General features: G+C 47.6%; 1 protein-coding gene across 3 annotated transcripts; it reads right to left on the bottom strand.

Annotated features, from left to right (window-relative positions):
* Window positions 1-94: 94 nt before the first annotated feature.
* On the bottom strand, window positions 95-20,138 carry LOC135808212 (zinc finger protein ZIC 4-like). Of its 3 annotated transcripts, none has more exons than XR_010552063.1 (3): window positions 19,555-19,687; window positions 11,237-11,338; window positions 3,278-3,309 (listed from the first exon to the last, which is right to left on the bottom strand). XR_010552063.1 is itself a non-coding variant. In XM_065321369.1 (2 exons), exons 1-2 carry the CDS (start codon window positions 19,691-19,693, stop codon window positions 1,889-1,891), a joined length of 1,560 nt encoding a protein of 519 aa, XP_065177441.1. In that variant the 5' UTR covers window positions 19,694-20,138; the 3' UTR covers window positions 95-1,888. The 3 variants fall into 3 exon arrangements, 1 of the variants encoding a protein (XP_065177441.1); XR_010552064.1 differs by having other exon boundaries at window positions 11,237-11,335; window positions 19,555-19,681; XM_065321369.1 differs by lacking the exon at window positions 11,237-11,338 and having other exon boundaries at window positions 95-3,309; window positions 19,555-20,138.
* Between the last annotated feature and the right edge of the window lie 608 nt (window positions 20,139-20,746).

Below are 20,746 nucleotides of genomic sequence, written 5' to 3'. Positions count from 1 at the left end.
TTTTGCCGGCGAATACGTCATTATCGAGTATTGTTTTCTGTGCTGTGTTTGCACATGTGTACTTCAAGTACTCCAACACAAATTACCATTCGAATAAGAGGAAGACACCATCTCATTATTTTGAAAACAGATACGATAATTATGAGTGTTGAAGACTCAGCGCATAAGACAAGACTTCCTTCAGCAGTTGTAGAATCTGTTAGGCCAGCATTAGTATTGACACATTTCTGCGGGATGAGCAGATCAGCCGAAAAAGTGAACTAAAAAGAAACGGTTACTAATTGGAGGGGAAATACCCGATCCTGACAGTGAGTGGGTAGAAACAAGACTGAAGGCAGTGCGGATTAGGATGTTGAGCTGCAATTCTACTGACGCTATAATACATGTGGCCAGCATCATGGGTAATGTTAGCGAAGACAACATGCGGAAAATGAAATTGACGAGACATTTGAAAAAGGAACTTCTACAAATGTGTCAGTCGTCTGATTGACTATTTCCACAGCTTAAAAAGCAACATCCCAGCTCCATCTCTAATGAAATAACCTTAAAAATCATTCGGTGTTGGACAGCGTTGATACGATAATTCAATATCATAAAAGCTATGCACAGCGAGTATTAAGTTTGCAGCTGTACACTTCATACCTCTTTTTTTGAATAAGATATAATAAAAAAAATCGTCAACTCCGTAAAACTAAGGAGCTAGCTAGATCTTGATAATAATAACAAAATCGTTTGGTTGAAAGTGATGATGAGCCTTAAAGACCTTATGGACAGTTTTTAACACATCCATTCACGAAGCTGGCTGCAGTGCCATTTTTAAAAGGCTGTTGCTCAGCTCATGAGAACAGTGTTTTCAAGCCGTCTAAGGTGTGTTTGCTTATTATTGCCTTTTTGGGAGGTGTCTTGGTGCTGAAAGAGAGTGAGCGTCATGGGAGGGTAGTACAGGGTGCAGCAATTGTCCTGCATGAAATTAATAGTGTTGGCTGAGCAGTTGTCGAATGCTGTGCAAAATGCTGCTGCAGCGGCATCGGCGATGGGAGAGAGTGCTGCTGTTGCTGATGCTGAGGCAAGGGTTCCTGTACTCGTTCCTGTTGTGATGTAGACTGCTGCTGTGCCTGATGGTTGTGCGTCTGAGACACAGGTGATGACTGGTGCTGCGGTGTGTGAGCCACCAGCGATAGCTGTTGCTGCTGTGTGTGTGTGGGCGTCGGCAGCTGATGGTGGTGAGTTGGATAGATTTGCGACTGCTGACATGGGTCATGTGATTCCTACTGCTGCTGATGCTGATGCTGATGCTGATGATGCTGATGATGCTGATGATGATCCTGCTTCTGGAGCTGCTGATCTGGATGTTGATGATGAGGCTGTTGCTGCAACTGCTGACGCGCTGCCGGGTATTGGAAGTGAGTATGTTGCTGCTGAACAAGCTGTCTGTTTTGAGTTAGTTCTGGCACAGCTGCTGGCACAGCTGCTGCTTCTGGCTGTGGTGGTGGCGGCGGCTGTGGGGATGTCTGTATGGAACATGTAGACAAGAGATCATTAATTTTCTTGTTGCTCTACTGCCTAGGCTTGCCACTACTAGGTCACCCTTTCCGGCATTGTCATGGCATACTTCACTGAACACGGCATAGCTAGCAGACGGCTGTCCAGGTGGTGTTGGCAGTGCACTGTTGACCAGATCACTACTAGCAGTTGCCTGGGCAGAGGGCAAATGATAAGGTAACTGAGGCAGAGATGACGTGGATGTTGAATTCACAGTCCGCATGCTTGAGGACGTTCCCAGTGGTAAGTGTTGCGGCTGTGCAGGCTGACACTGGTCCATGCAAGTCACAAGTGAAAAACCGTGTTTTTGATGTTGGTGCTGCTGCTGCTGCTGCTGTTCTTCCTGTTAATGTCGGTGATGGTGCTGAACTGCAAGTACCTCATCGGATGAAATCGAACTGCCATGATCACTTTCTCCGTCCCCAGCAATAGCACCATCCGCAGACGGCAAGCCACTGTTCTCTGCGCTGGTGTTCGTGGTACTGTCGGAACGAGCACTACCGCCATTGGCTGCATTTCGAGCATCATGCTTCTTGGAGTGCTTTCTAAGCGAGCTCGGGTGTGTATATCTCTTCGTACATCCTGCTGCCCTGCATTGGTAGGGTTTATCATTCGTGTGCACGACCATGTGCTTCTTTCGATCCGAAGAATTTGAAAATCTTTTCTTACAGTCCGGGAAGGTGCAGGGAAACGGCTTTTCCTTTGTGTGGACTCTGTAGTGCATCTTCAGGTTTGCGGATTTTGCGAATGCTTTGCGTGTGCAGTCATGATGATTGCAGACAAAGGGTTTTTCACCTGTATGAACTCGTATATGGTTGGCAAGCCTATATTTGGCTTTGAATCCTTTGGTGCGTGTACACTGGTCCCAGTGGCAGATGTGGACGTTGCCATCCTCCTGTGTGGGATGTTCACTATTGTCCTGTTGCTGGAGATGAACGTTGCTTATGTGCTGCGCTAGTTCGGTGTTACTATAGAAATCCAAACCACACAATTGTGGACCGTTGTTCACACGCCATTTGCACAGACTTCTGGGATGTCCGCCAAACACTGGAGAGGCAGAGGGGTTGTCCGATTGATACTCGCCGCCTTGTTCCAGATGGTTCACTGGGGTCTTTGGACGGCCGGCATGCATTTCCGCAGGATGGTTAGAGCTAGCCATCGTGTCAAGCAGTTCTGGGACACTGTTCCGTGATGTCATAGTACTAATGGTTGGCTGCGGATGTGGTGGGATACCCACTGGTGACTCTGGTATTGATGGAGGGGCAGTGGGTTTGTCGGATTGATACTCCATGCCTTCTGCTAGGTGGTTCAGTGTGGTCTGTGGAAAGCTGGTGTGCATTTCCACAGGATTGTTAGAGCTGGCCATACTGCCGTGCATTGCTGGGATACTATATGGCAGGTATGCTGCTAATGTCTGATTACCACTGGTAGCAGTGGCATGGACGTGGTGATTCATTTGCTGGCCGTAGGGACTCGCAAATTGGGCTGGTGATGACATAAGACCAATGGTTGGTTGAGGATGTGGTGGGAGACTCATTGCTGACTCCAATATTGATGATCTTTGAAGTCCCTCAATACTACTGCTAATCCCTCTTAAGCCACCAGTGCTGACCGGTTGTCCAATATGGCTGTGCTGCTGACCAACAGGCTGCGGTTGGTTTGCAATAGGCTGTGTCAAGCTAATGTTGGAATCAGGCTGTACTGGACCGACATATGTCCCTGCAGCTTGCAGCTCTGTCTGCACCTGTTGATGTGTCCCATCGAATGCTGTGTTTCAGAACAAAGCAGAAATTGACAATGTGCAAATAAGATATTAAAGATAGCAATTGTTGGATACTTGAAAACACTGACTGAAGTGGTCCCGTCCCATAGATGTGTGCTTAGTTTTACAATAGTGAATTGTCCCTCAGCATATCAGTGAATATGTATTTGTCCAACATGTGCGAGTCATGATATGCGACTTGAATTTTGGAGTTTTAGCGGCCATTAGGCCATGGGGCCAAGGTTGCGGAAAGGACACGAAGTAGGTTGCAAAAATGAGTGAACTTGCGGAAGATACTATTTCTTCCAAAACAACCAAAAATTGAGAAAAAGTGGCGAGCGTGTTTAGGAATGGGCTAGTACACACACATACGCACACACACACACACACATACACATACACACACACGTACACACACACGTACACACACGCGTACACACAGACGCACACACATAATTGTACAACTTGTAAACACACACACACCAAACACTTTTTTTCCTTTTCTTTTTTAACAAGTACACAACCTACTTGTCAGAAGGGGAGAAGACAACAGAATATACAATATCAAAACAGCCACATAGACACACACAGATTCACACGCATAATTGTACTTCGTCACTGCTATAACTGGTCAAGTGGGTTTCCCCTTGGGAGAAAGGAGAGAGACTCAAAAGGAATCTTGGAAAGATGACTCAATTGGCTACTGAACCGCCAAACGGCCAAAACCCCCTGAAATCCCCATAATCTGGGTGGACTTGGAAATGGTCCCACTTATGGGCTCACCACACCTCAGTTAGGCCGCGGTCACACCGAGCTCGATTCAGCCGTTCAGCCGAAACAAGCGCTTGTTTACGTCACTATTACCATGGAAGTGGCTGAAAAATGTCCTACAAGCGACTTTCAGCCGTGGCTGACTCTCAGCCGGTTTTTTCCGGCTTGTTTCAGCCACAGCTTGTACAAGCGGCTGAAAGCCGAAATTCAAAAAATAATTTGAGTGCGCGCTTGGAGCTCCGGAGCACACCATGTAACTAGTTGACATGATGAACTGATATTGATGTTCTTTCTTGTGTCCGTGGAACCGTGCTATCCCTGTGCCTTTGGTTTTGACCGTGAGTCTGTCTACCCCAACTACACTGTATTCAGTTTGATTTGGATTTTGTCCGACGACCATGGATTTCTGCCGCTGTGCCTCTAGACTGCTGCGTAGATTGTTGGAGCTGTGGTTTGAGGCCAAGACAAGGCACCACACTCACGACCGAATTCATGAAGAAAGCCGGGTACGAAGAAGAGAGTGGATTGCAACTGAGTTCAATAATGGCAACCGGCGGGGCAGAAAGCTCGACATCAGGAAACACCACCCGAACCATCGCGTCCATGCACACCGAACAAATAAAAAGAGCACGACTTCGCAATTCAGAATCCGGGCTTCCTTTGCTTCTTCATCAAAACTGAACACTAGAACAAGTACAGTTTTAGATCGCGAACGTTCTGCTCTCCAGTTTCTTGCAAACATTGGTGTGTTTCGAGATATTCAAAATTTGGCGGGTAAGAAAAACAAGCCATTCAAGCTTTGCACTCAAGGTCTGGTGTGACCGCGTCACAGGGATCACGCAAGCCAGCTGAGCGCCAGCGATAACAAGCCCAAAGTGGCTTGTTTCGGTGTGACCGGGGCCTTAGTGGGTGAGGACAAGGAAAGAATTGACGGCATTAGGGTATCCGTCCCGGGATCCAACTGCAGTTATCCCTGCCCCAGTGAAAGTAATACTGTAGCGTTGGCACGCTGGTAACTTCAAAGCGTATAGCGTTTAGTGTTTAGAGTATAGCATATCCCGTACTGTATCCCCGTACATTAGCGTACGGAGTCTGCCTTTGTATCAAAGCTGCTGCTCACGATTCTTTTATAGCCAGTTAGTTAATTTAGTTGCCAGTCAGTTAATTCCATAATCAGTTAATTTCGTTTCCAGTACATTTCAATTGCCAGTTACAGTGTGTTCACTGAGACCCTTGTATTTTTGCCTCCGAGAGACTGCGGCCCGCTACAAATTGGTGGCAGCGGTAAATTCATTTTGCTTCATTCTATAACTAACTTTGTTACTTTTCACGTTTCTCAGACCCCCATGGCTCAACCTGCTGCAGCTCCGTGCCACGAATCAAGATGAGAATCATGTTTCTTGCCTTCCTGGGCTTGGCCCTGCTTATTAGCCTGCAGCACAGTCAGGGTGCTAGCGTGGATCACCCTTCTCTCCGCACGGCACTCACTGGAGACTCCGATGGCGATTCCAAGCGACCCGCTACCTACATGTATACTACCGGTGTTGATAGCGAAGCTGATGAGGACGACGACATGCAGGCTGCTGACCAAGACAAGGAGGGTATTCCCCAAGACCAGCAGCGTTTGATTTTCGCCGGCACGCAGTTGGCAGACGGCCGAACCCTGATTGACTACAACGTTCAGCAGGAGTCCACTATTCACTTGGTACTTCGTCTCCGTGGTTGGATGCAGATTTTCGTCAACACTCTTCCTGGCTAGACCATCACTCTTTACGTCGCGCAAAGCGATGCTATCGACAATGTGAAGACCATGATTCAAGATTTTTACGACTCCATACCTGTATTATATTATGCAAGTCATCCATTCTGCCTATCTCTTATCGTCGAGTTTATTCCGACGCGACCATGCATGCCGCCAGTTTTTTTCTAAATAGCAGCCAGTTGTATTTTTGCCTCCGAGAGACTGCGGCCCTCTACAATACTTGCTACTAGTGTGGATGGCTAAATCAGAGTGGATCTGATAAAAGCTCAAACTAGCACCATTGCCTACACAAGAGTTTGACTAGCCAGATGTAATTCATGGTTAAAATAGGTTTATGAACCCTGAAACCAACAAAGGTGGCAGGTACAACAATACACCTTCAAGCAGCCGAGCCTGTTGGCAACAGACCAAGCACTATCTGGCCTAAGTGTACCAACCAACGGAAGTAGCTGGCACACACACCCATACACACCCATACACACCTGTCCTGTCCTGTCAAGCCACTGCCACAAAGGCCACGTGGGCCCCAGACGGGCAACGGAGAGAGAATATGAGAACGTCGTCATACCAAGGTCCGGGACACAAACAACGAGGAGGAAGTCGCCAGGATTCAGGTCATCTAAGACTGTTACCACGGGACCGACTTGTGATCTAGGGAGAACCTGAGTAGCGGTGTCTATTCCTGCCCTAGACTCAATGGAAGCAACGGCCGCAGGACACAGTTTGCACCACAACACGGCTCCCCTGTGCCTGGGGACTGAGTCACACACTTGTGACGGGCAAGGCTCAAGAACCAACGGCCGCAGCGATCACACTGACATGCTCTGCGCTGTTCATTCACTGGCTTCGCACACTCTGCAGTGCACTTGTGCCTGGTATGATCCTGGGGGTGCGAGAAAGTCCTCTTGCACAGAGAGCAGTTGACAGCAGCAGCCGCACCCTTAAGGTGGCAGACTACCCAAAAATTCGCTGAAAAATCGAATTTGGAAATTCATATTGAGTGCTACGTCAGTTGAAAGATCATGAATAGCTGCAAATTTTCTGAAAATTGTGTCCCGATCTGACCAGCCGTTCAAGAGTTATGGCCGAAAACGTGCCCTTGCAAGGAAAGATTTTTTAGTTGCACGCTGTCATTTTTTGGCAGCACTGTAATTGAATGTGAGCAGACCGTGCGCAACTTGTCGTATGATGGAAATACGCGAAAGTGTGCAGAATTTTGTTCCAAGCTTCGCCCGCCGCCGTGCAGCAGGACTTCTGCCAGCACCCTCGTGACGTTGCAGATATGTGGCTTGATTATTGTAGTTGACGTTGATTTAGTGACTTTGGCAAGTTTGAGTCGTGTCAAGAAGTCAGGTAGGACTCAGTACTAGGCAGTAGTGAAACGTGAGTGGTAGTCTTTGCCGGTTTCTGAGGGTATCCTGGATTTGGTTTGCAGCGCTGTGGAAATGGCTTGCTGTGGAGGTCCCAGCACTGGATGTTGTATCAAAGGTACGACCTCGTAGCACGAGTGTGTGGTCAAAGTTTCATTCAAATCCATTGAGAAACACCAAAGTTACGGTCAATTGAATGCCATATGATATTTATGGGTAGGCTGCCCCCTTAAAGGGGAAGTATACCCTAAAATCAAATTTTCACCAGTTGTAGTCTTCGGGGTGCCGAGTCGAATGGTCTTGGTCCGAGGAAGCTGAGCAAAATGTCACTAAAAGCGCCACTTCGTTCTTATAAAAGTGTAATGGGTAGCCGAGTGGTAGGCGCGGTGCAATTAACAAGAATTACTTTTATTCTACTTTCAGGTACACACCTGAGATATAATTATTAGTGAAAGAAGAAGCGGCAAAATAACTGACTTTCTCTCCGGTGCACACCGAGGTTGAATATCTCGTTATTATCAAAATCTCATCTTCATCAAAACAGAAATGCGCAGCCGCTTTTATGCTGCAGACGCCGTACGCTTACATACGGAGATACACTAACTATACATCAGGCAAAGCTCCGTATTAGTTCCGTACTGCTTCCGTATTGGTCGGGCAGGGATACTACACCCTCCCTTCCTACAGATAATCACGCCCTCGTGATTTTCAAAAAATTAGTGAGGAGTTACGAACAACAGCGTCAACCGGAAGATGGCAAATTATATCGGAAATGATAACGTTTAGAGTAGACAGAAGAAATGAACTGATAACAAATCATAAAATAGAAGTAAAAGCACACCAGGTTCACACGATCTCACGGGGTTAAAAGGGGAAAGAAATGTCCTCCAAATAGGACCTGAAACCACAGCACTCTTGCTGCACAACGCTGGCACAACCCGCCAGGAACATCGGAGTTCAAAAACCGAACTGAATACACTATAACTACTTCCTCCGTTCATAAAAACTTCGTGATGGAATTTTGAGGGGCTGATTTGGGAACAAACTGCCGTGAAATGAGTCGCAATCACTTTCTTGGCCTTCCCTGGAATGCTATGACAGAAGTACGATGCAAGGAAAGCGACCTTTCACAACAAGCCGAGCGGAGTCGATGGTTGCGCTGTGGAAACATAGGTGATGACAGTCATGGCGAGCGAAACTGAAATACCACTTCTCCAAGGGGATATTGCGCTGCTTGGCGTCTCCACCACTTTAGCACTGAGTACGTTGGAGAGTGATAGAGAGCGATAAAACGGAGCAGCGAGCCCACACAATGAGCGAGTGAACAAGGAGCTGCTCCGATCACACGGCTCAATGAAAATAATTCTGAACTAAAGTTCTTGTTCAACCTGCGCAAAGCCCAGATTCGAATGCTGATGACCATGCATTCTTTCAGAAGTCTGCGGTCCGATGCGAGTCTCGTGGCTAAAGAAAGTCGACTGGACTTGCTAGCCGCTGCCGTTCAGTGCTGGTATCCATTAGAGAAAATGGAATCAGTTTGGCTGTGCCTTTACTCCTTGTTTCGCGGAGTTCTGGAGAGCGAAGATGAAACCAGGGAGTCGTAAAATAATTTTCACGACTCCCTGGTGGAAACGAGTAATCGCCATCGCGGCGGATCACGCAGCTTGAAAGCAAACTTACTTGAACGACGGCGACATCAAGCGGAGTGTGACCAAAGAAGCCGAGGCAAGGCTGAAACGAGCTGAACAACGACTCGAGAGAGATGACGACTCGCGTACAGCAGATGACGACTAGCGCGCAGCAGATGACGACAGCGGCGCAGGTCAAAAATTAATCGAGCGAAAGCGACGCAAACTGAACTCTCTGCTCATTCCGCCAACAGTTTCTCTTGTAAAGACGCTGTACATAGACTGAATCACCTTCGTCCAGTGATTTGCAGTCGATACAAACTGTTCTTGACCTGTTCTAAGTGTTTTCATATCCATCAAAATCCATCACGAAGTTTTTGTTAACGGAGGAAGTATAAGGGGCGTTGTCACACACATTGTCCCACGTTAGCTGGGTAAACCGTGGCTCACCATGATCAGACGCCTACCAAACTAAACTGGATTCACACACTCGCATAAAGGAAGACTGAAAAGAACAGGGAGACTGAAGGAAGACAGGAAAGAAAATGCCATACCTGGAATCAGCGTTAGTAACCACGGCGGCGGCTGGAGCTATGGCGGAGGGCGAGCCAGGTTTTATCTTCATCTTGGTTGAGCCGGTCACTCAGAGCGGCTAGCTCGGCGTCAGACAAATGACCTTCCTCCTCGTCTTGAATCGTGGTCTTCACATTGTCGATAGCATCGCTTTGCGCGACGTACAGAGTGATGGTCTAGCGAGGAAGAGTGTTGACGAAAATCTGCATCCCACCACGGAGGCGAAGTACATGAAGAGTGGGCTCCTGCTTTCGACTGCGTGCCGGCGAAAATCAAACGCTGCTGGTCTTGGGGAATACCCTCCTTGTCTTGGTCAGCAGCCTGCATGTCGTCGTCCTCATCAGCTTCGCCATCACCACCGGTAGTATACATGTAGGTAGCGGGTTGCTTGTAATCGCCATCGGAGTCTCCAGTGAGTGCCGTGCGGAGAGAAGGGTGATCCACGCTAGCACTCTGACTGTGCTGCAGGCTAGTAAGCAGGGCCAAGCCCAGGAAGGCAAGAAACATGATTCTCATCTTGATTCGTCGCAGGGAGCTGCAGCGGGTTGAGCCATGGGGGTCTGGGGTCGAATCACGTTGTTTTATTTAAAACTACACCGCTGACACCAATGTAATGGGTAGCCGAGTGGTAGGCGCGGTGCAATTAACAAGAATTACTTTTATTCTACTTTCAGGTACACACCTGAGATATAATTATTAGTGAAAGAAGAAGCGGCAAAATAACTGACTTTCTCTCCGGTGCACACCGAGGTTGAATATCTCGTTATTATCAAAATCTCATCTTCATCAAAACAGAAATGCGCAGCCGCTTTTATGCTGCAGACGCCGTACGCTTACATACGGAGATACACTAACTATACATCAGGCAAACCTCCGTATTAGTTCCGTACTGCTTCCGTATTGGTCGGGCAGGGATACTACAAAAGCACGGATGACCGCCATTGGCCCATATGTTGTAGTCATGGTTGAACAAGCGGTCACGTGCTCCTGCGTACACCAGTCACCTGGTCACCGTGCCTGCAGGGTACAACTTACTAGCCTGCTTGACCTTTTTTGGGTGCAGTCCTGTCACTCGAGTTGAACCTTGGTGTGAAAGTTGGGCGCGGTGACCAGGTGATTTGGGCACCCAGGAGCACGTGACCGCTTGTTCAACCATGTTCGATTGGAAATAAAGGAGGAGCGCTGCATCGCAGCCTTTTCGGACCAAAACCAGTCGACTCAGCGTCCAAAAGACTACAACATATGGGCCAATCGCGGTCATCCGTGCTTTTATAAGAACGACATAGCACTTTTAGTGACATTTTGCATACAAATCACCATCTAGTAGGGCGCAGTCACCCATTTTCGGTGGAAGTGCGCGGGTTCAATTGGGAAAAAAGAAGGAAGGGAGCGTCGCAGCTTCCTCGGACCAAGACCATTCGACTCAGCACCCAGAAGACTACAACTGGTGAAAATTTGATTTTAGAGTATACTTCCGCTTTAAGCATATTGTGCGTAGAAGATGCATCAGCCTCTGTCGAGGTGTATACTCCCCACCACTCGGTGCGAGATTCCCGTACAGTTGCATACCAGCTACCATATAAATCATGGAACTTGAGGTCGGACACCGCACAGTCCTTCCAATGCAGCGGAAGACCATTGGCACAGACACGCACATACACACATGCAGTCCCATGCAGGCTAGAGAGCCAGAACTAGACAATTTACAAAGAAAATATATCGGGTAAGTAACCATGTCTAGCGGGATAACATTCTTCTTTAATCATGCCGGAAACAAATATTCTCAAGACATTATGCAGAGAGCATACATTCGACTTTCGTCACTTACCCTGTCCAGTAAGCGTTGGTCTTTGACCTTGAGATTGAACAGTTGGAATATACTGAGCCACGTGATACAGTGGTTGAGCTCCTATTATCAATTGGTGGCCTTCTGACGAAAAAAAATGGCGAGCACGATTGTGAAAGAGCCAGTGCACACACACACACACAAACACACACACACACATGCACACACACAGACACAGACACATACACACACAGACGCACACACACAGACAGACACACACACACACACACACATCATTTGCACCATCTGACGCCCATTGCTGGAGGCGGTGATATCGATGTTACAGCAGAAGCCACAGTAACTTGTGCTGGGGTTGGACCACTCAACAGCTTGCGTGTGGTTGAAGAATTTACCACCAATTCAGCCTGGTCTACACCACAGAGCTATGAGGTGGCTTTTTTGGCCACTGGATCCCCACTTTTTCCCCCACACCCATCACACCACATACTGTACTCCGGCATGCACTGGCTGTTGGTAACCACCCGGGTAAATGAAAGAAATGTCAGGAGGAGTCTGAGAAAGAGAAGAAGGATGTGCGTGGCCATAATCGCCGGGAATCGAACCCGCAACCTCTCGATTGGAAATCGCTGCACATACCACTACACGGGACACACACACACACACACACACACACACACACACACACACACACACACACACACATGTAGTCCCATGCAGGCTAGAGAGCCAGGTCTAGACAATTTACAAAGAAAATAGATCAGGGTAGTAACCATGCCTAGCATGATAATATTCTTTTTATCCCATGCTGGAAACATAATATTCTCAAGCCACTATGTACATAGGTGGCGTGGGGATACCAATCTTAATAATTATAGCGATGAACAACATTTTAATGTTTAAAAATGCGCGGTCGCAGTCATAACACAAACATTTCAACCAAAGTAGTTATTTGTCCAGAAGGTTTTCTTGTCACAATCAACAGTGGCCAGGCGCGCGCACCGGTGCCATTTAAGGGGGGGGGGGTTGCGGGGGCCTTCCCGGGAAAAATTAAAAAATGAAGCAAAATCCTGCATTTTGAGCGATTTTGAGCAAAAAAAGAGGGTTCCGGGCACCCAGGAACCCATACAGGGCACGCGCCTGGTGGCATATCATGACTAATGGGAAATATATATATGGGAACAACCTGAAGATATATACATTCAAGACCCATTTGTTGTTTCATCCTGTTTGTCGAGAGCAGTATGATGATGAATTGTTTGTTGTTGAACGATGAGCTAGTCCTTTCAAGCAATTGAAAACCCTTTAAAAGGCTTAAAGCTGTGCATATTCGTCTCCGTTAACCTGATCTTTGTAAGCAAAAAGAAAAAGTCACTGCCCTCACAATTTTCTTGTATTCACATTTGCTTTTCACTCTCACCATCACACTTTCTCGCTTACGATCACATCACTAGCTCTGCACAATAATAACTATCAATCTACTCTCACAGCTAGAATACTAGCGTTATCTTTCATATCATAAGAATATTTTTTGTTGATGTTCAAAATGGGAATGAGATAAACTTAAAAAAATATGTTCAAATTCAAGGTAAACAGGGGAAGTGAACTGCCCGAAAAGGGAGTAAAAAGCCAGACCACCAGGATTCGAACCCGGGCCCTTGCTTGTCATGCGCAATGTTTTTGGCACTTTCATTATCTCTATTCCGAATGAATAATAATATCCTTACAAAGAAGTGAACTAGTAGTTTTCATTTCTTGTTGGCTGAGTTTTACGAAATAAACAAGAAATGTTGTTCTTTTCGAACGAACAGGTCTGGGACCGAGGTCCAACAGTTTTGGGCGTACTGGTACGCCGCAGTCCCTCATCTTTTGTTTTCTTGCTTTGCAAGCTGGTTGCCTTTTTCTGGACTCCCTTGATTTCGTCAGTCGTAGATCTACCTGCCTTTCCGTTATGCCTCCAAGGAAATCCAAGGCCCCCTCGGCAGCGCAGCTGGTACCTCCAAGGAAAAAATCCAAGGCCCCCTCGGCAGCGCAGCTGACCGTGGAGCTCAATGCAATGAGGGAGAAGTTTGAGGCGGAAAAGGAAGAGAGCGCCCTGAGAATCAGGCTCCTCGAGGGACAGCTGGAACGGGGAAATGAGTCGTCCTCGTCCAAGCGTAAACGCCGTAATGTTTCTGTGTCGTCGTCGTCTTCATCTTCTTCGTCATCATCTTCTTCATCGTCCTCGTCATCAGATTCGTCTGACTCGTCGGATGACTCCCGCCGGAAAAGAAAAACCAAAAAATTCAAAAAATCGAAGAAGTCGCGAAGATCCTCCACCTCGATGTCAGCGCGAAAGTGGAAGACAAGGTCTTATGAAGTGCAGCACGGCCTGAATGAGCAGCTGCAACGCCAACTCAAGAAGACCAGGCGGGACCTGCGGAAGCTGAAGGGTGGCCGAAGTCTCTCTAAGAGGCTCAGAAGAGGTGAGTCGTTGCTGTCTGCTAGACAAGAATGGTTGGTGGTGGCGGATGTGCATGGCCACGAGGCGGCCAGCAGGTTTCAAGAGGGGGGTGAGCTGGTCGACATCCTGTCGTCCTCCGAAAAGTCAAAAAAGCTAATCGCTGCGATTCAAAGCACGAAGCAAAGAGCCCCCACTGTTAACGTTAGGCAGCCCTTTCGTGGCAGTGCCCCAGCCACCTCGTCCAGGAGCTGGGGCAATTCCCCAATCCCCTTCACGCCGGGCGTCACAGCAACCCCTGCCCCAGCAGTTCCCCCCAGACCCCCCAGGCCTGTGTGCCACCGCTGCGGCAGCGCTGACCACTTCGTCAGATTCTGCACCCAGACCATCTCTGCCCCCGCTGCTAGAAAATAAGCCTGCTGTTGTTGCACCAATTCATTCCGATGAAGAAAGAGATGTTGATTCTTATTTGATGGAGGCTGATGGTGGGTGGGATGTGCGTGAAGTTGGTGTTCAAGATGTTCAAGTAGGTAGCCTAGCTAAATGTATGCAATTTTGGCGCATGATGGGGGCATCTAGGTTTATTCAAACCATAGTACTGCATGGATACGCACTGCCCTTCATAGAGGTCCCGCGTGCAAGAGAATTTGCAAACCACCGCAGTGCATGCGAGAATGCCGAGTTTGTTTGTGACTCGGTGGAAAGTCTGCTGAACCAGGGTTGCATTCAAGAAGTAAAAAGGGAGGATGTTGTAGTCACCAGTCCGTTAGGCGTTGTGAACAACGGCAAGAAGCTACGACTCATTGTGGACTTGAGGTATGTAAACAAGCATTTGCAAAACTTTAAGTTCAAGCTCGAGGACATGAAGGTCGTGGCAAATGTGTACTCTCAGGGAGATTATTTGGTTACGTTCGATTTGAAGAGTGGGTACCATCATATTGAAATTGCGAAGGCGTATTGGAAGTACTTAGGTTTCTCCTGGGTGGGGAAGGGGGGTGATCGCAGGTGGTTCGTTTTCCGTGTTCTCCCCTTCGGTTTATCCACTGCCCCATACATTTTCACGAAGGTAACCCGTGTCTTACTAAGACACTGGCGGAGGGACGGCATCAGATGCCAGCTTTACATGGATGACGGGTCGGGTGGGCACTCTACAGTTGAGGGTGCACAGGCAGTAGCGAAAAGATTGAAATCAGATCTAGTTCAGGCCGGATTTGTTCCAAACGAAAATAAGTGCCACTGGGAGCCCTCACAGACGGTAGAAATGCTTGGCATGGAAGTCGACATGAGGGAAGGGATCATACGGGTCACTAAGGGACGGGTGGAAAAGCTGAAGACGTTTGTAGAAAAGCTGTCACAGGTCGAATATCCAACTGCCAGACAATTGGCCAGGCTTACGGGGTATTTGCTATCTATGTCGCTGGCATTGGGCCCCGTGTGCAGGTTGAGGACGAGGTCATTTTATGCACTGATTATGAACCGTGAGTCGTGGCATGCAAAACTCAGCTGGTCTCAAATGGCGCTTCAAGATCTGGAGTTTTGGTCTGGCTCGTTTAGTCAATGCCACGGTCAACCTTTTTGGAAAAAAGACCCCAGGGTGACAGTGCTCTCGTGGTCCGACGCGAGCGACTCTGGCTGGGGAGGTTTCTCAGTTACATCAAAAGGAACTGAATTAGCTAAAGGGGAATGGACCAAAGAAATTGTGCAGGCTGGTGCCAGCTCCACATGGCGTGAGCTGCGAGCTATTTTGTTGGTTCTGAGTTCGCTGTCGAAAGAGATTGAAGGTGGCGTTTGCATTCACAGAAGCGATAACCAGGCAGCCGTGCACATAATACAAGTAGGCAGTTCAAAATCTCATTTGCAGAGCGAAGCACTGGAGATTCACAAGCTGTGCGCCGTGCATGGTATTCAGTTGCTGGCAGAATGGGTGCCTCGCGAAGAAAATGAGCTGGCCGATTACCTTTCAAAGCTGTCTGATACGGATGACTGGCAGTTAAATCCCAAATTGTTCGATTGGCTTGATTCGATGTGGGGCCCTCACAGCATTGATTGCTTTGCAAGCAGCAGAACAAAGCAAATGAGTAGATTCTGCTCAAGGTGGTGGAACCCGGGGTGCTCGGGTATTGATGCATTCACTGTGAATTGGAGCGGAGAAAGAGTTTGGCTGGTACCACCAATGTACTTGATAGGGCGTGTGGTAGATATGTTGATCGTGTCAAAATGCCACGGTACTTTGGTTGTTCCAGAATGGCAATCGGCGCCATGGTGGCCAAAGTTGCGTTGCGGCCCAAAGTGGGCAGATTTCGTTAAGGAGGCAATCAGCCTGCCAAAGTCTCATGATACCTTCCTGGAGGGTACTTGTCCATACAATTTCTTTGGGGGCAGTGTGAGTCCTTGTGACGTGTATGCACTACGCATTTGTACAGTGACAAACTGTGTTTGTTAGAAGAGGGATGCTGAAATTCGCCGGCCGCTGGAGTTTTTCTCTGACGGAAAGATGTCTGTTTGTGGAGCATGTGGTGATGAGCGAGAATGCGTGCATGCAGTGTCTGCGAGGTCCTGCTGCAGGATGTCCCCACTGTGGGGAGGTGATTGTGCTCTGAGCACGTAAGCAACTGCCTGGCAGTGGAAAGCTGTGGGTGCGAGTGAATGGCAGGAGTGGTGGAAGATCGCCAGGTATAGCGACGACATCCCCCTGGGGGAAGAAGGAAGCTGACGAGTCGACTGCTCTGACATAGCCAGCTAGGAAGCATTGACAGAAACCATTCTATTCTCTGTTCAGAACCAGCCAAGGACAACCTCTCAGAGGACATGAAGGCGCTGGAACAATGTCTGCCATCCATTATGAATATGAGTCGGGCACCAAGAACTGTGAAGAAGTACGACTCTGCTTTCTGTAGATGGAGCAAATGGGCAGAGCGTCAGAAGGTGCCTCATCTGCCAGCAGACCCATTTCACGTAGCCCTATATCTGGTCTACATCATGCAAGATGCCAAAACTGTCAGCCCATTGGTCTCAGCCGTGTGCGCCTTGTCATGGAAACATGATATCCAGGGATACTCGGACCCATGCTCTAACGGAGTGGTGAAGAATGTGATGCAGGCAGCCAAGCGCTCTCTGGCTCGACCGAAGGATAGAAAATTGCCATTATCAAAACCACTTCTGGAGCGCCTCCATCGGGAACTGTCAAGCTCATCACTGCAAGACCTGCAGACCCTAACCCTCATAGTACTGGGTTATGCCGGTATGATGAGGTGGGATGATTTGGCCAACATCTTCGTGGATGAGGTAGCCATCAAGTCATCACATATGGCGGTCTTCCTGCAAGTTCGCAAGAACGACCAACTGAGGCAAGGTAGCTGGGTGTTCATCAGCCGGTGGGAGAGTGACCTGTGCCCGGTATCGCTAGTGGAGCATCTGATTGAAAAAGGAGGGCACCAAGGTCATGTCAAGCTGTTCGGGCGTATAGCTCGTGTAAAGGGCAGGACCGCCATCAAGCACTCGCTATCCTACAGCAGAGCAAGAGAGTTAGTGCGTGAAGCTCTGAAGCGTATCGGCGTAAACCCAGATGAGTATGGTTTACACAGTTTGAGATCGGGAGGTGCATCCACGGCTGCTGCAGCAGGAGTACCAGATAGGCTCATTCAGCGACAGGGAGGATGGAGAAGTGATGCTATGAAGGCTTACATTCAGGAATCCCTGCCCAATCTGCTGCAGGTGTCTCAAGTGCTAGCTGTGTGACTCTACTGCTATGCTTTAGTGTCCTTGCTGTGGCTGTCCCCCCGCAGTTGTTATTCTGTGATGAGTGTGTGTGAGTGTGTGTGTGTGTGTATGTGAGAGAGAGAGAGAGTGTGTGTGTGAGTATGTGTGCAGTACTGACGTGTGAGTGAGAAAAGAAGTTTTCATTTCTTGTTGGCTGAGTTTTACGAAATAAACAAGAAATGTTGTTCTTTTCGAACGAACAGGTCTGGGACCGAGGTCCAACAGTTTTGGGCGTACTGGTACGCCGCAGTCCCTCATCTTTTGTTTTCTTGCTTTGCAAGCTGGTTTCCCACCCTCCCTCCCAATGAGGAGCTTTGTACGGTTTTCACACACAGATCATGATTGTGAGAGCGCTGCGTTACTCTCTCTCTCTGATAGATTTCTCAATATTGCTGCTACAATACAGGTTATAAGTTGTGCGAGGTGTGGAATGTGCGGATGCTCTGTCGATTGCTGTGCTTTTCTGTATGATTCACCTCGCACAATGCTGTCACTCTATGAGGTGTTGTTTTCGCTGGACGTTTTTCTGTCTGTGTTCTGGACACAAGAGTGCAACCAGCCTTGCTGTGGCTGTCCCCCCGTTGCTGTGGCTGTCCCCCCGCAGTTGTTATTCTGTGATGAGTGTGTGTGAGTGTGTGTGTGTGTGTATGTGAGAGAGAGAGAGAGTGTGTGTGTGAGTATGTGTGCAGTACTGACGTGTGAGTGAGAAAAGAAGTGAGGTTCTGCCACACGGTAAAACGTGCCAAAGTACGTATGGAAACTTCACAGCGGTACGGAATTTAGTTTGATACGGATTTTGTCATACCGTTTTCCGTGTGAAGCGCGCTTCACACGGACCGGACTCCGTTTGAAAAGTAAGCGTACAGAGTAGGCGGGGTGTTCGTGCATGGTTCGAGCATGCTACGTACAGCAGAACCGGTGCAACGTACGAAAAATCCGTGTCAAACTTCACTGCAGTTGACACGGAGTTTGGTACGTAGTTCCGTGTAGCAGAACCTCTCTAGTATCAAAATGCCGCAACAAAAATAAAATATCAAATAAACCAAACTTCACACCTAGCATGACATACATGTTCTAGTAGAACAAGTTAGTAGCCAGTCGCAGCTGCCGCTCCGGGACAGTAGAATTCTGCACTGTCAGCACTGGTTTGGCATAATATGCGAGGGATAAGTATAATGTTAGCACTGACATATTATGTCAGGGCTAACATTATACTTATCCCTCGCAACACCCACAACGTCTGTGTGATACTTGCCTTCATTTGGGAATCGTGCAGAGTAATGTTTAATCTATTCCCCTCTACTGATCTACTAGTTTATAGTTTAGCCTCCAGCAGCCCCATCTCTATCCTATCCCAGAGATAGCCATGCGTCCTAGTCCATCGTATTAAACTTAACATTGTCAATGAACATCTCAATTGGTTTACTTCCCCACGGCACACTTGCAATGGCATAGTACTTCCCAGAGCTTTGTCAACTATGTTTACCAAATCTCCACTCATTTCTGCATTATCGTACTGGCTCAAGTTTCCCATGGAAATGAAGACAATATCCGATATTAGACGTTCAAAGACCATATTATGTCATGTCAAGTTGTAAGGTCCCTCGCCTCTTTTGCTAGCTTCTCTCGCCACTATTCACCACAGTCAACATAGTGATCAATTTCACCCCCGTTGATGTGTTATTTTCTTCCGATAATTGTGTTCTTCCTTATTTCTTTTCCTTCTCTTGCCATGGCTGGCTAACACCCCCTCCTTTGCATAAGCTTTTACCATAGGACAGTGAAATATTATAAATATTGTGTCAACCTAAGCGCCAAGTATCCAGCATGATTATATTCATAATAGTTTGTCTCAGGTTGTAGTATCAGTCGTCTGATGATTGCAGTAGGATGAAACTTTGAGTTACGAAAAAATCCAAACTGGACCTCTTTCTCTATTTTTGTTTAACTAAATCCTTTTGTTGTTCTCTAATTTCCCATTAGTCACGATATGTCACTGATGATTGTGTCAAGAAAACCCTTTGAACCCATAATTACTTTGGTTAAATGTTTGTGATATGACCGCACATTTTAAAAACATTGTGTCATCGCTACATTATGTACAGAGCACACAAGTAGGAAAACATTAACTTTCATCACTTACCCTGCACAGTATGCGTTGGTCTTTGACCTTGAGAATCCACCGTCGGAATATACTGTGGTATGTACATGTAGTAGAGTGGTTGAGCTCCCATCATCCCTTGGTGGCCTTCTGCTTCTGACGTGCTCGGCGAGGAAGACATTCCGAACCGGCGGCAGTTGGTGACAACTAGGACAGTGAAAACAGCCGATCGAGTCTCTGGAACTAACTTGGCTATACTTTTTCCAAGAGTTCGACCACAATGGTAGCCAAAACAATCGAGGTGACTGGCTTGTCCAGAGAACAGCAGCAAGTCATGGTCCGGGGGATACGGAGAGAGTCAACGCAACGACAAGATAGTGTTCTGATCCACGCCAATACAGGAGCCGAGGGTGACTGCTGGTGTCCTGTAACGTAAAGAAGAATAGGTGACGCACCGTTGTGAAGCGTACTGGTGGCCTATGACTCGACGACTGGTTCCATTGTGTCGTTCCGCCTTCCGGTCCGAATTGCTCCGCGGAAGCTACGTTTGCAGCTAGTGTGTCCTGGGTAAAACGAATGTTCGGGAATCAACAAAATTATCGAAGCGGCATTGTAAGCAGCAATAACAAAAGTTCTAGTCAATGAGCACTACAACTATTAAGATATAGGGTTCAAAGAGTTAGGATTGAAAGATTCAACACTACAATAAAGTGTAGAAATAACACGAAGAAAGAAATCTAGGTGAAGAGTCAAAACAGCGTGAAAACTAAAGGGTGACAAAACGCTTGCAAAATTGCATCAAGTCAAGAGATCAAAGAATTTATTTCACACCTTCGCCACCAACACATCCAAACAGCTGTAAAGACAACACGTTCTCCTTCACTCTTCAGAACACAAAGTTCAGGATCCAGCGTAGGTCTACGCATGTACAAAGCTTCTTCTAGCACAGCAAGATGCAACATAGACCTACTACGTGACAAAACGGAGAATAAATCGTCAGTCACAACAACTAGCACTGCCCGAAAAAATGACACTGGATGCCGGAACGATGGTCGATTTCCTGGAGAAGACCCATTCGTGGTTCACACCTCCGTTGCCTTTGCTCGCGAGTCTTCTTCATTACCATAGTAACGTCCCGTACCTTGGGTTTGTCAGTCAAGTATATACAATGAATAAAACATCTAATGGCACTGATGAGAAAGGTAACAGTCATAGTGGTGTAAATATGTGAGTT

This window comes from Sycon ciliatum, chromosome 2 (assembly GCF_964019385.1).
Source record: "Sycon ciliatum chromosome 2, ocSycCili1.1, whole genome shotgun sequence".
NCBI lineage: Eukaryota > Metazoa > Porifera > Calcarea > Leucosolenida > Sycettidae > Sycon > Sycon ciliatum.
Note: the sequence above shows the minus strand (reverse complement) of the source record. Positions and strands in the feature narration are given on the sequence as shown.

Bases quoted from the DNA above. Each gene is read 5' to 3' on its own strand.
- LOC135808212 (XM_065321369.1), bottom strand. From the start codon at position 19,693: ATGTCTTCCTCGCCGAGCACGTCAGAAGCAGAAGGCCACCAAGGGATG. The intron at 3,310-19,554 runs GTAAGTGATGAA...TCTGAAACACAG, and splicing joins ACCAACGCATACTGTGCAGG to CATTCGATGGGACACATCAA.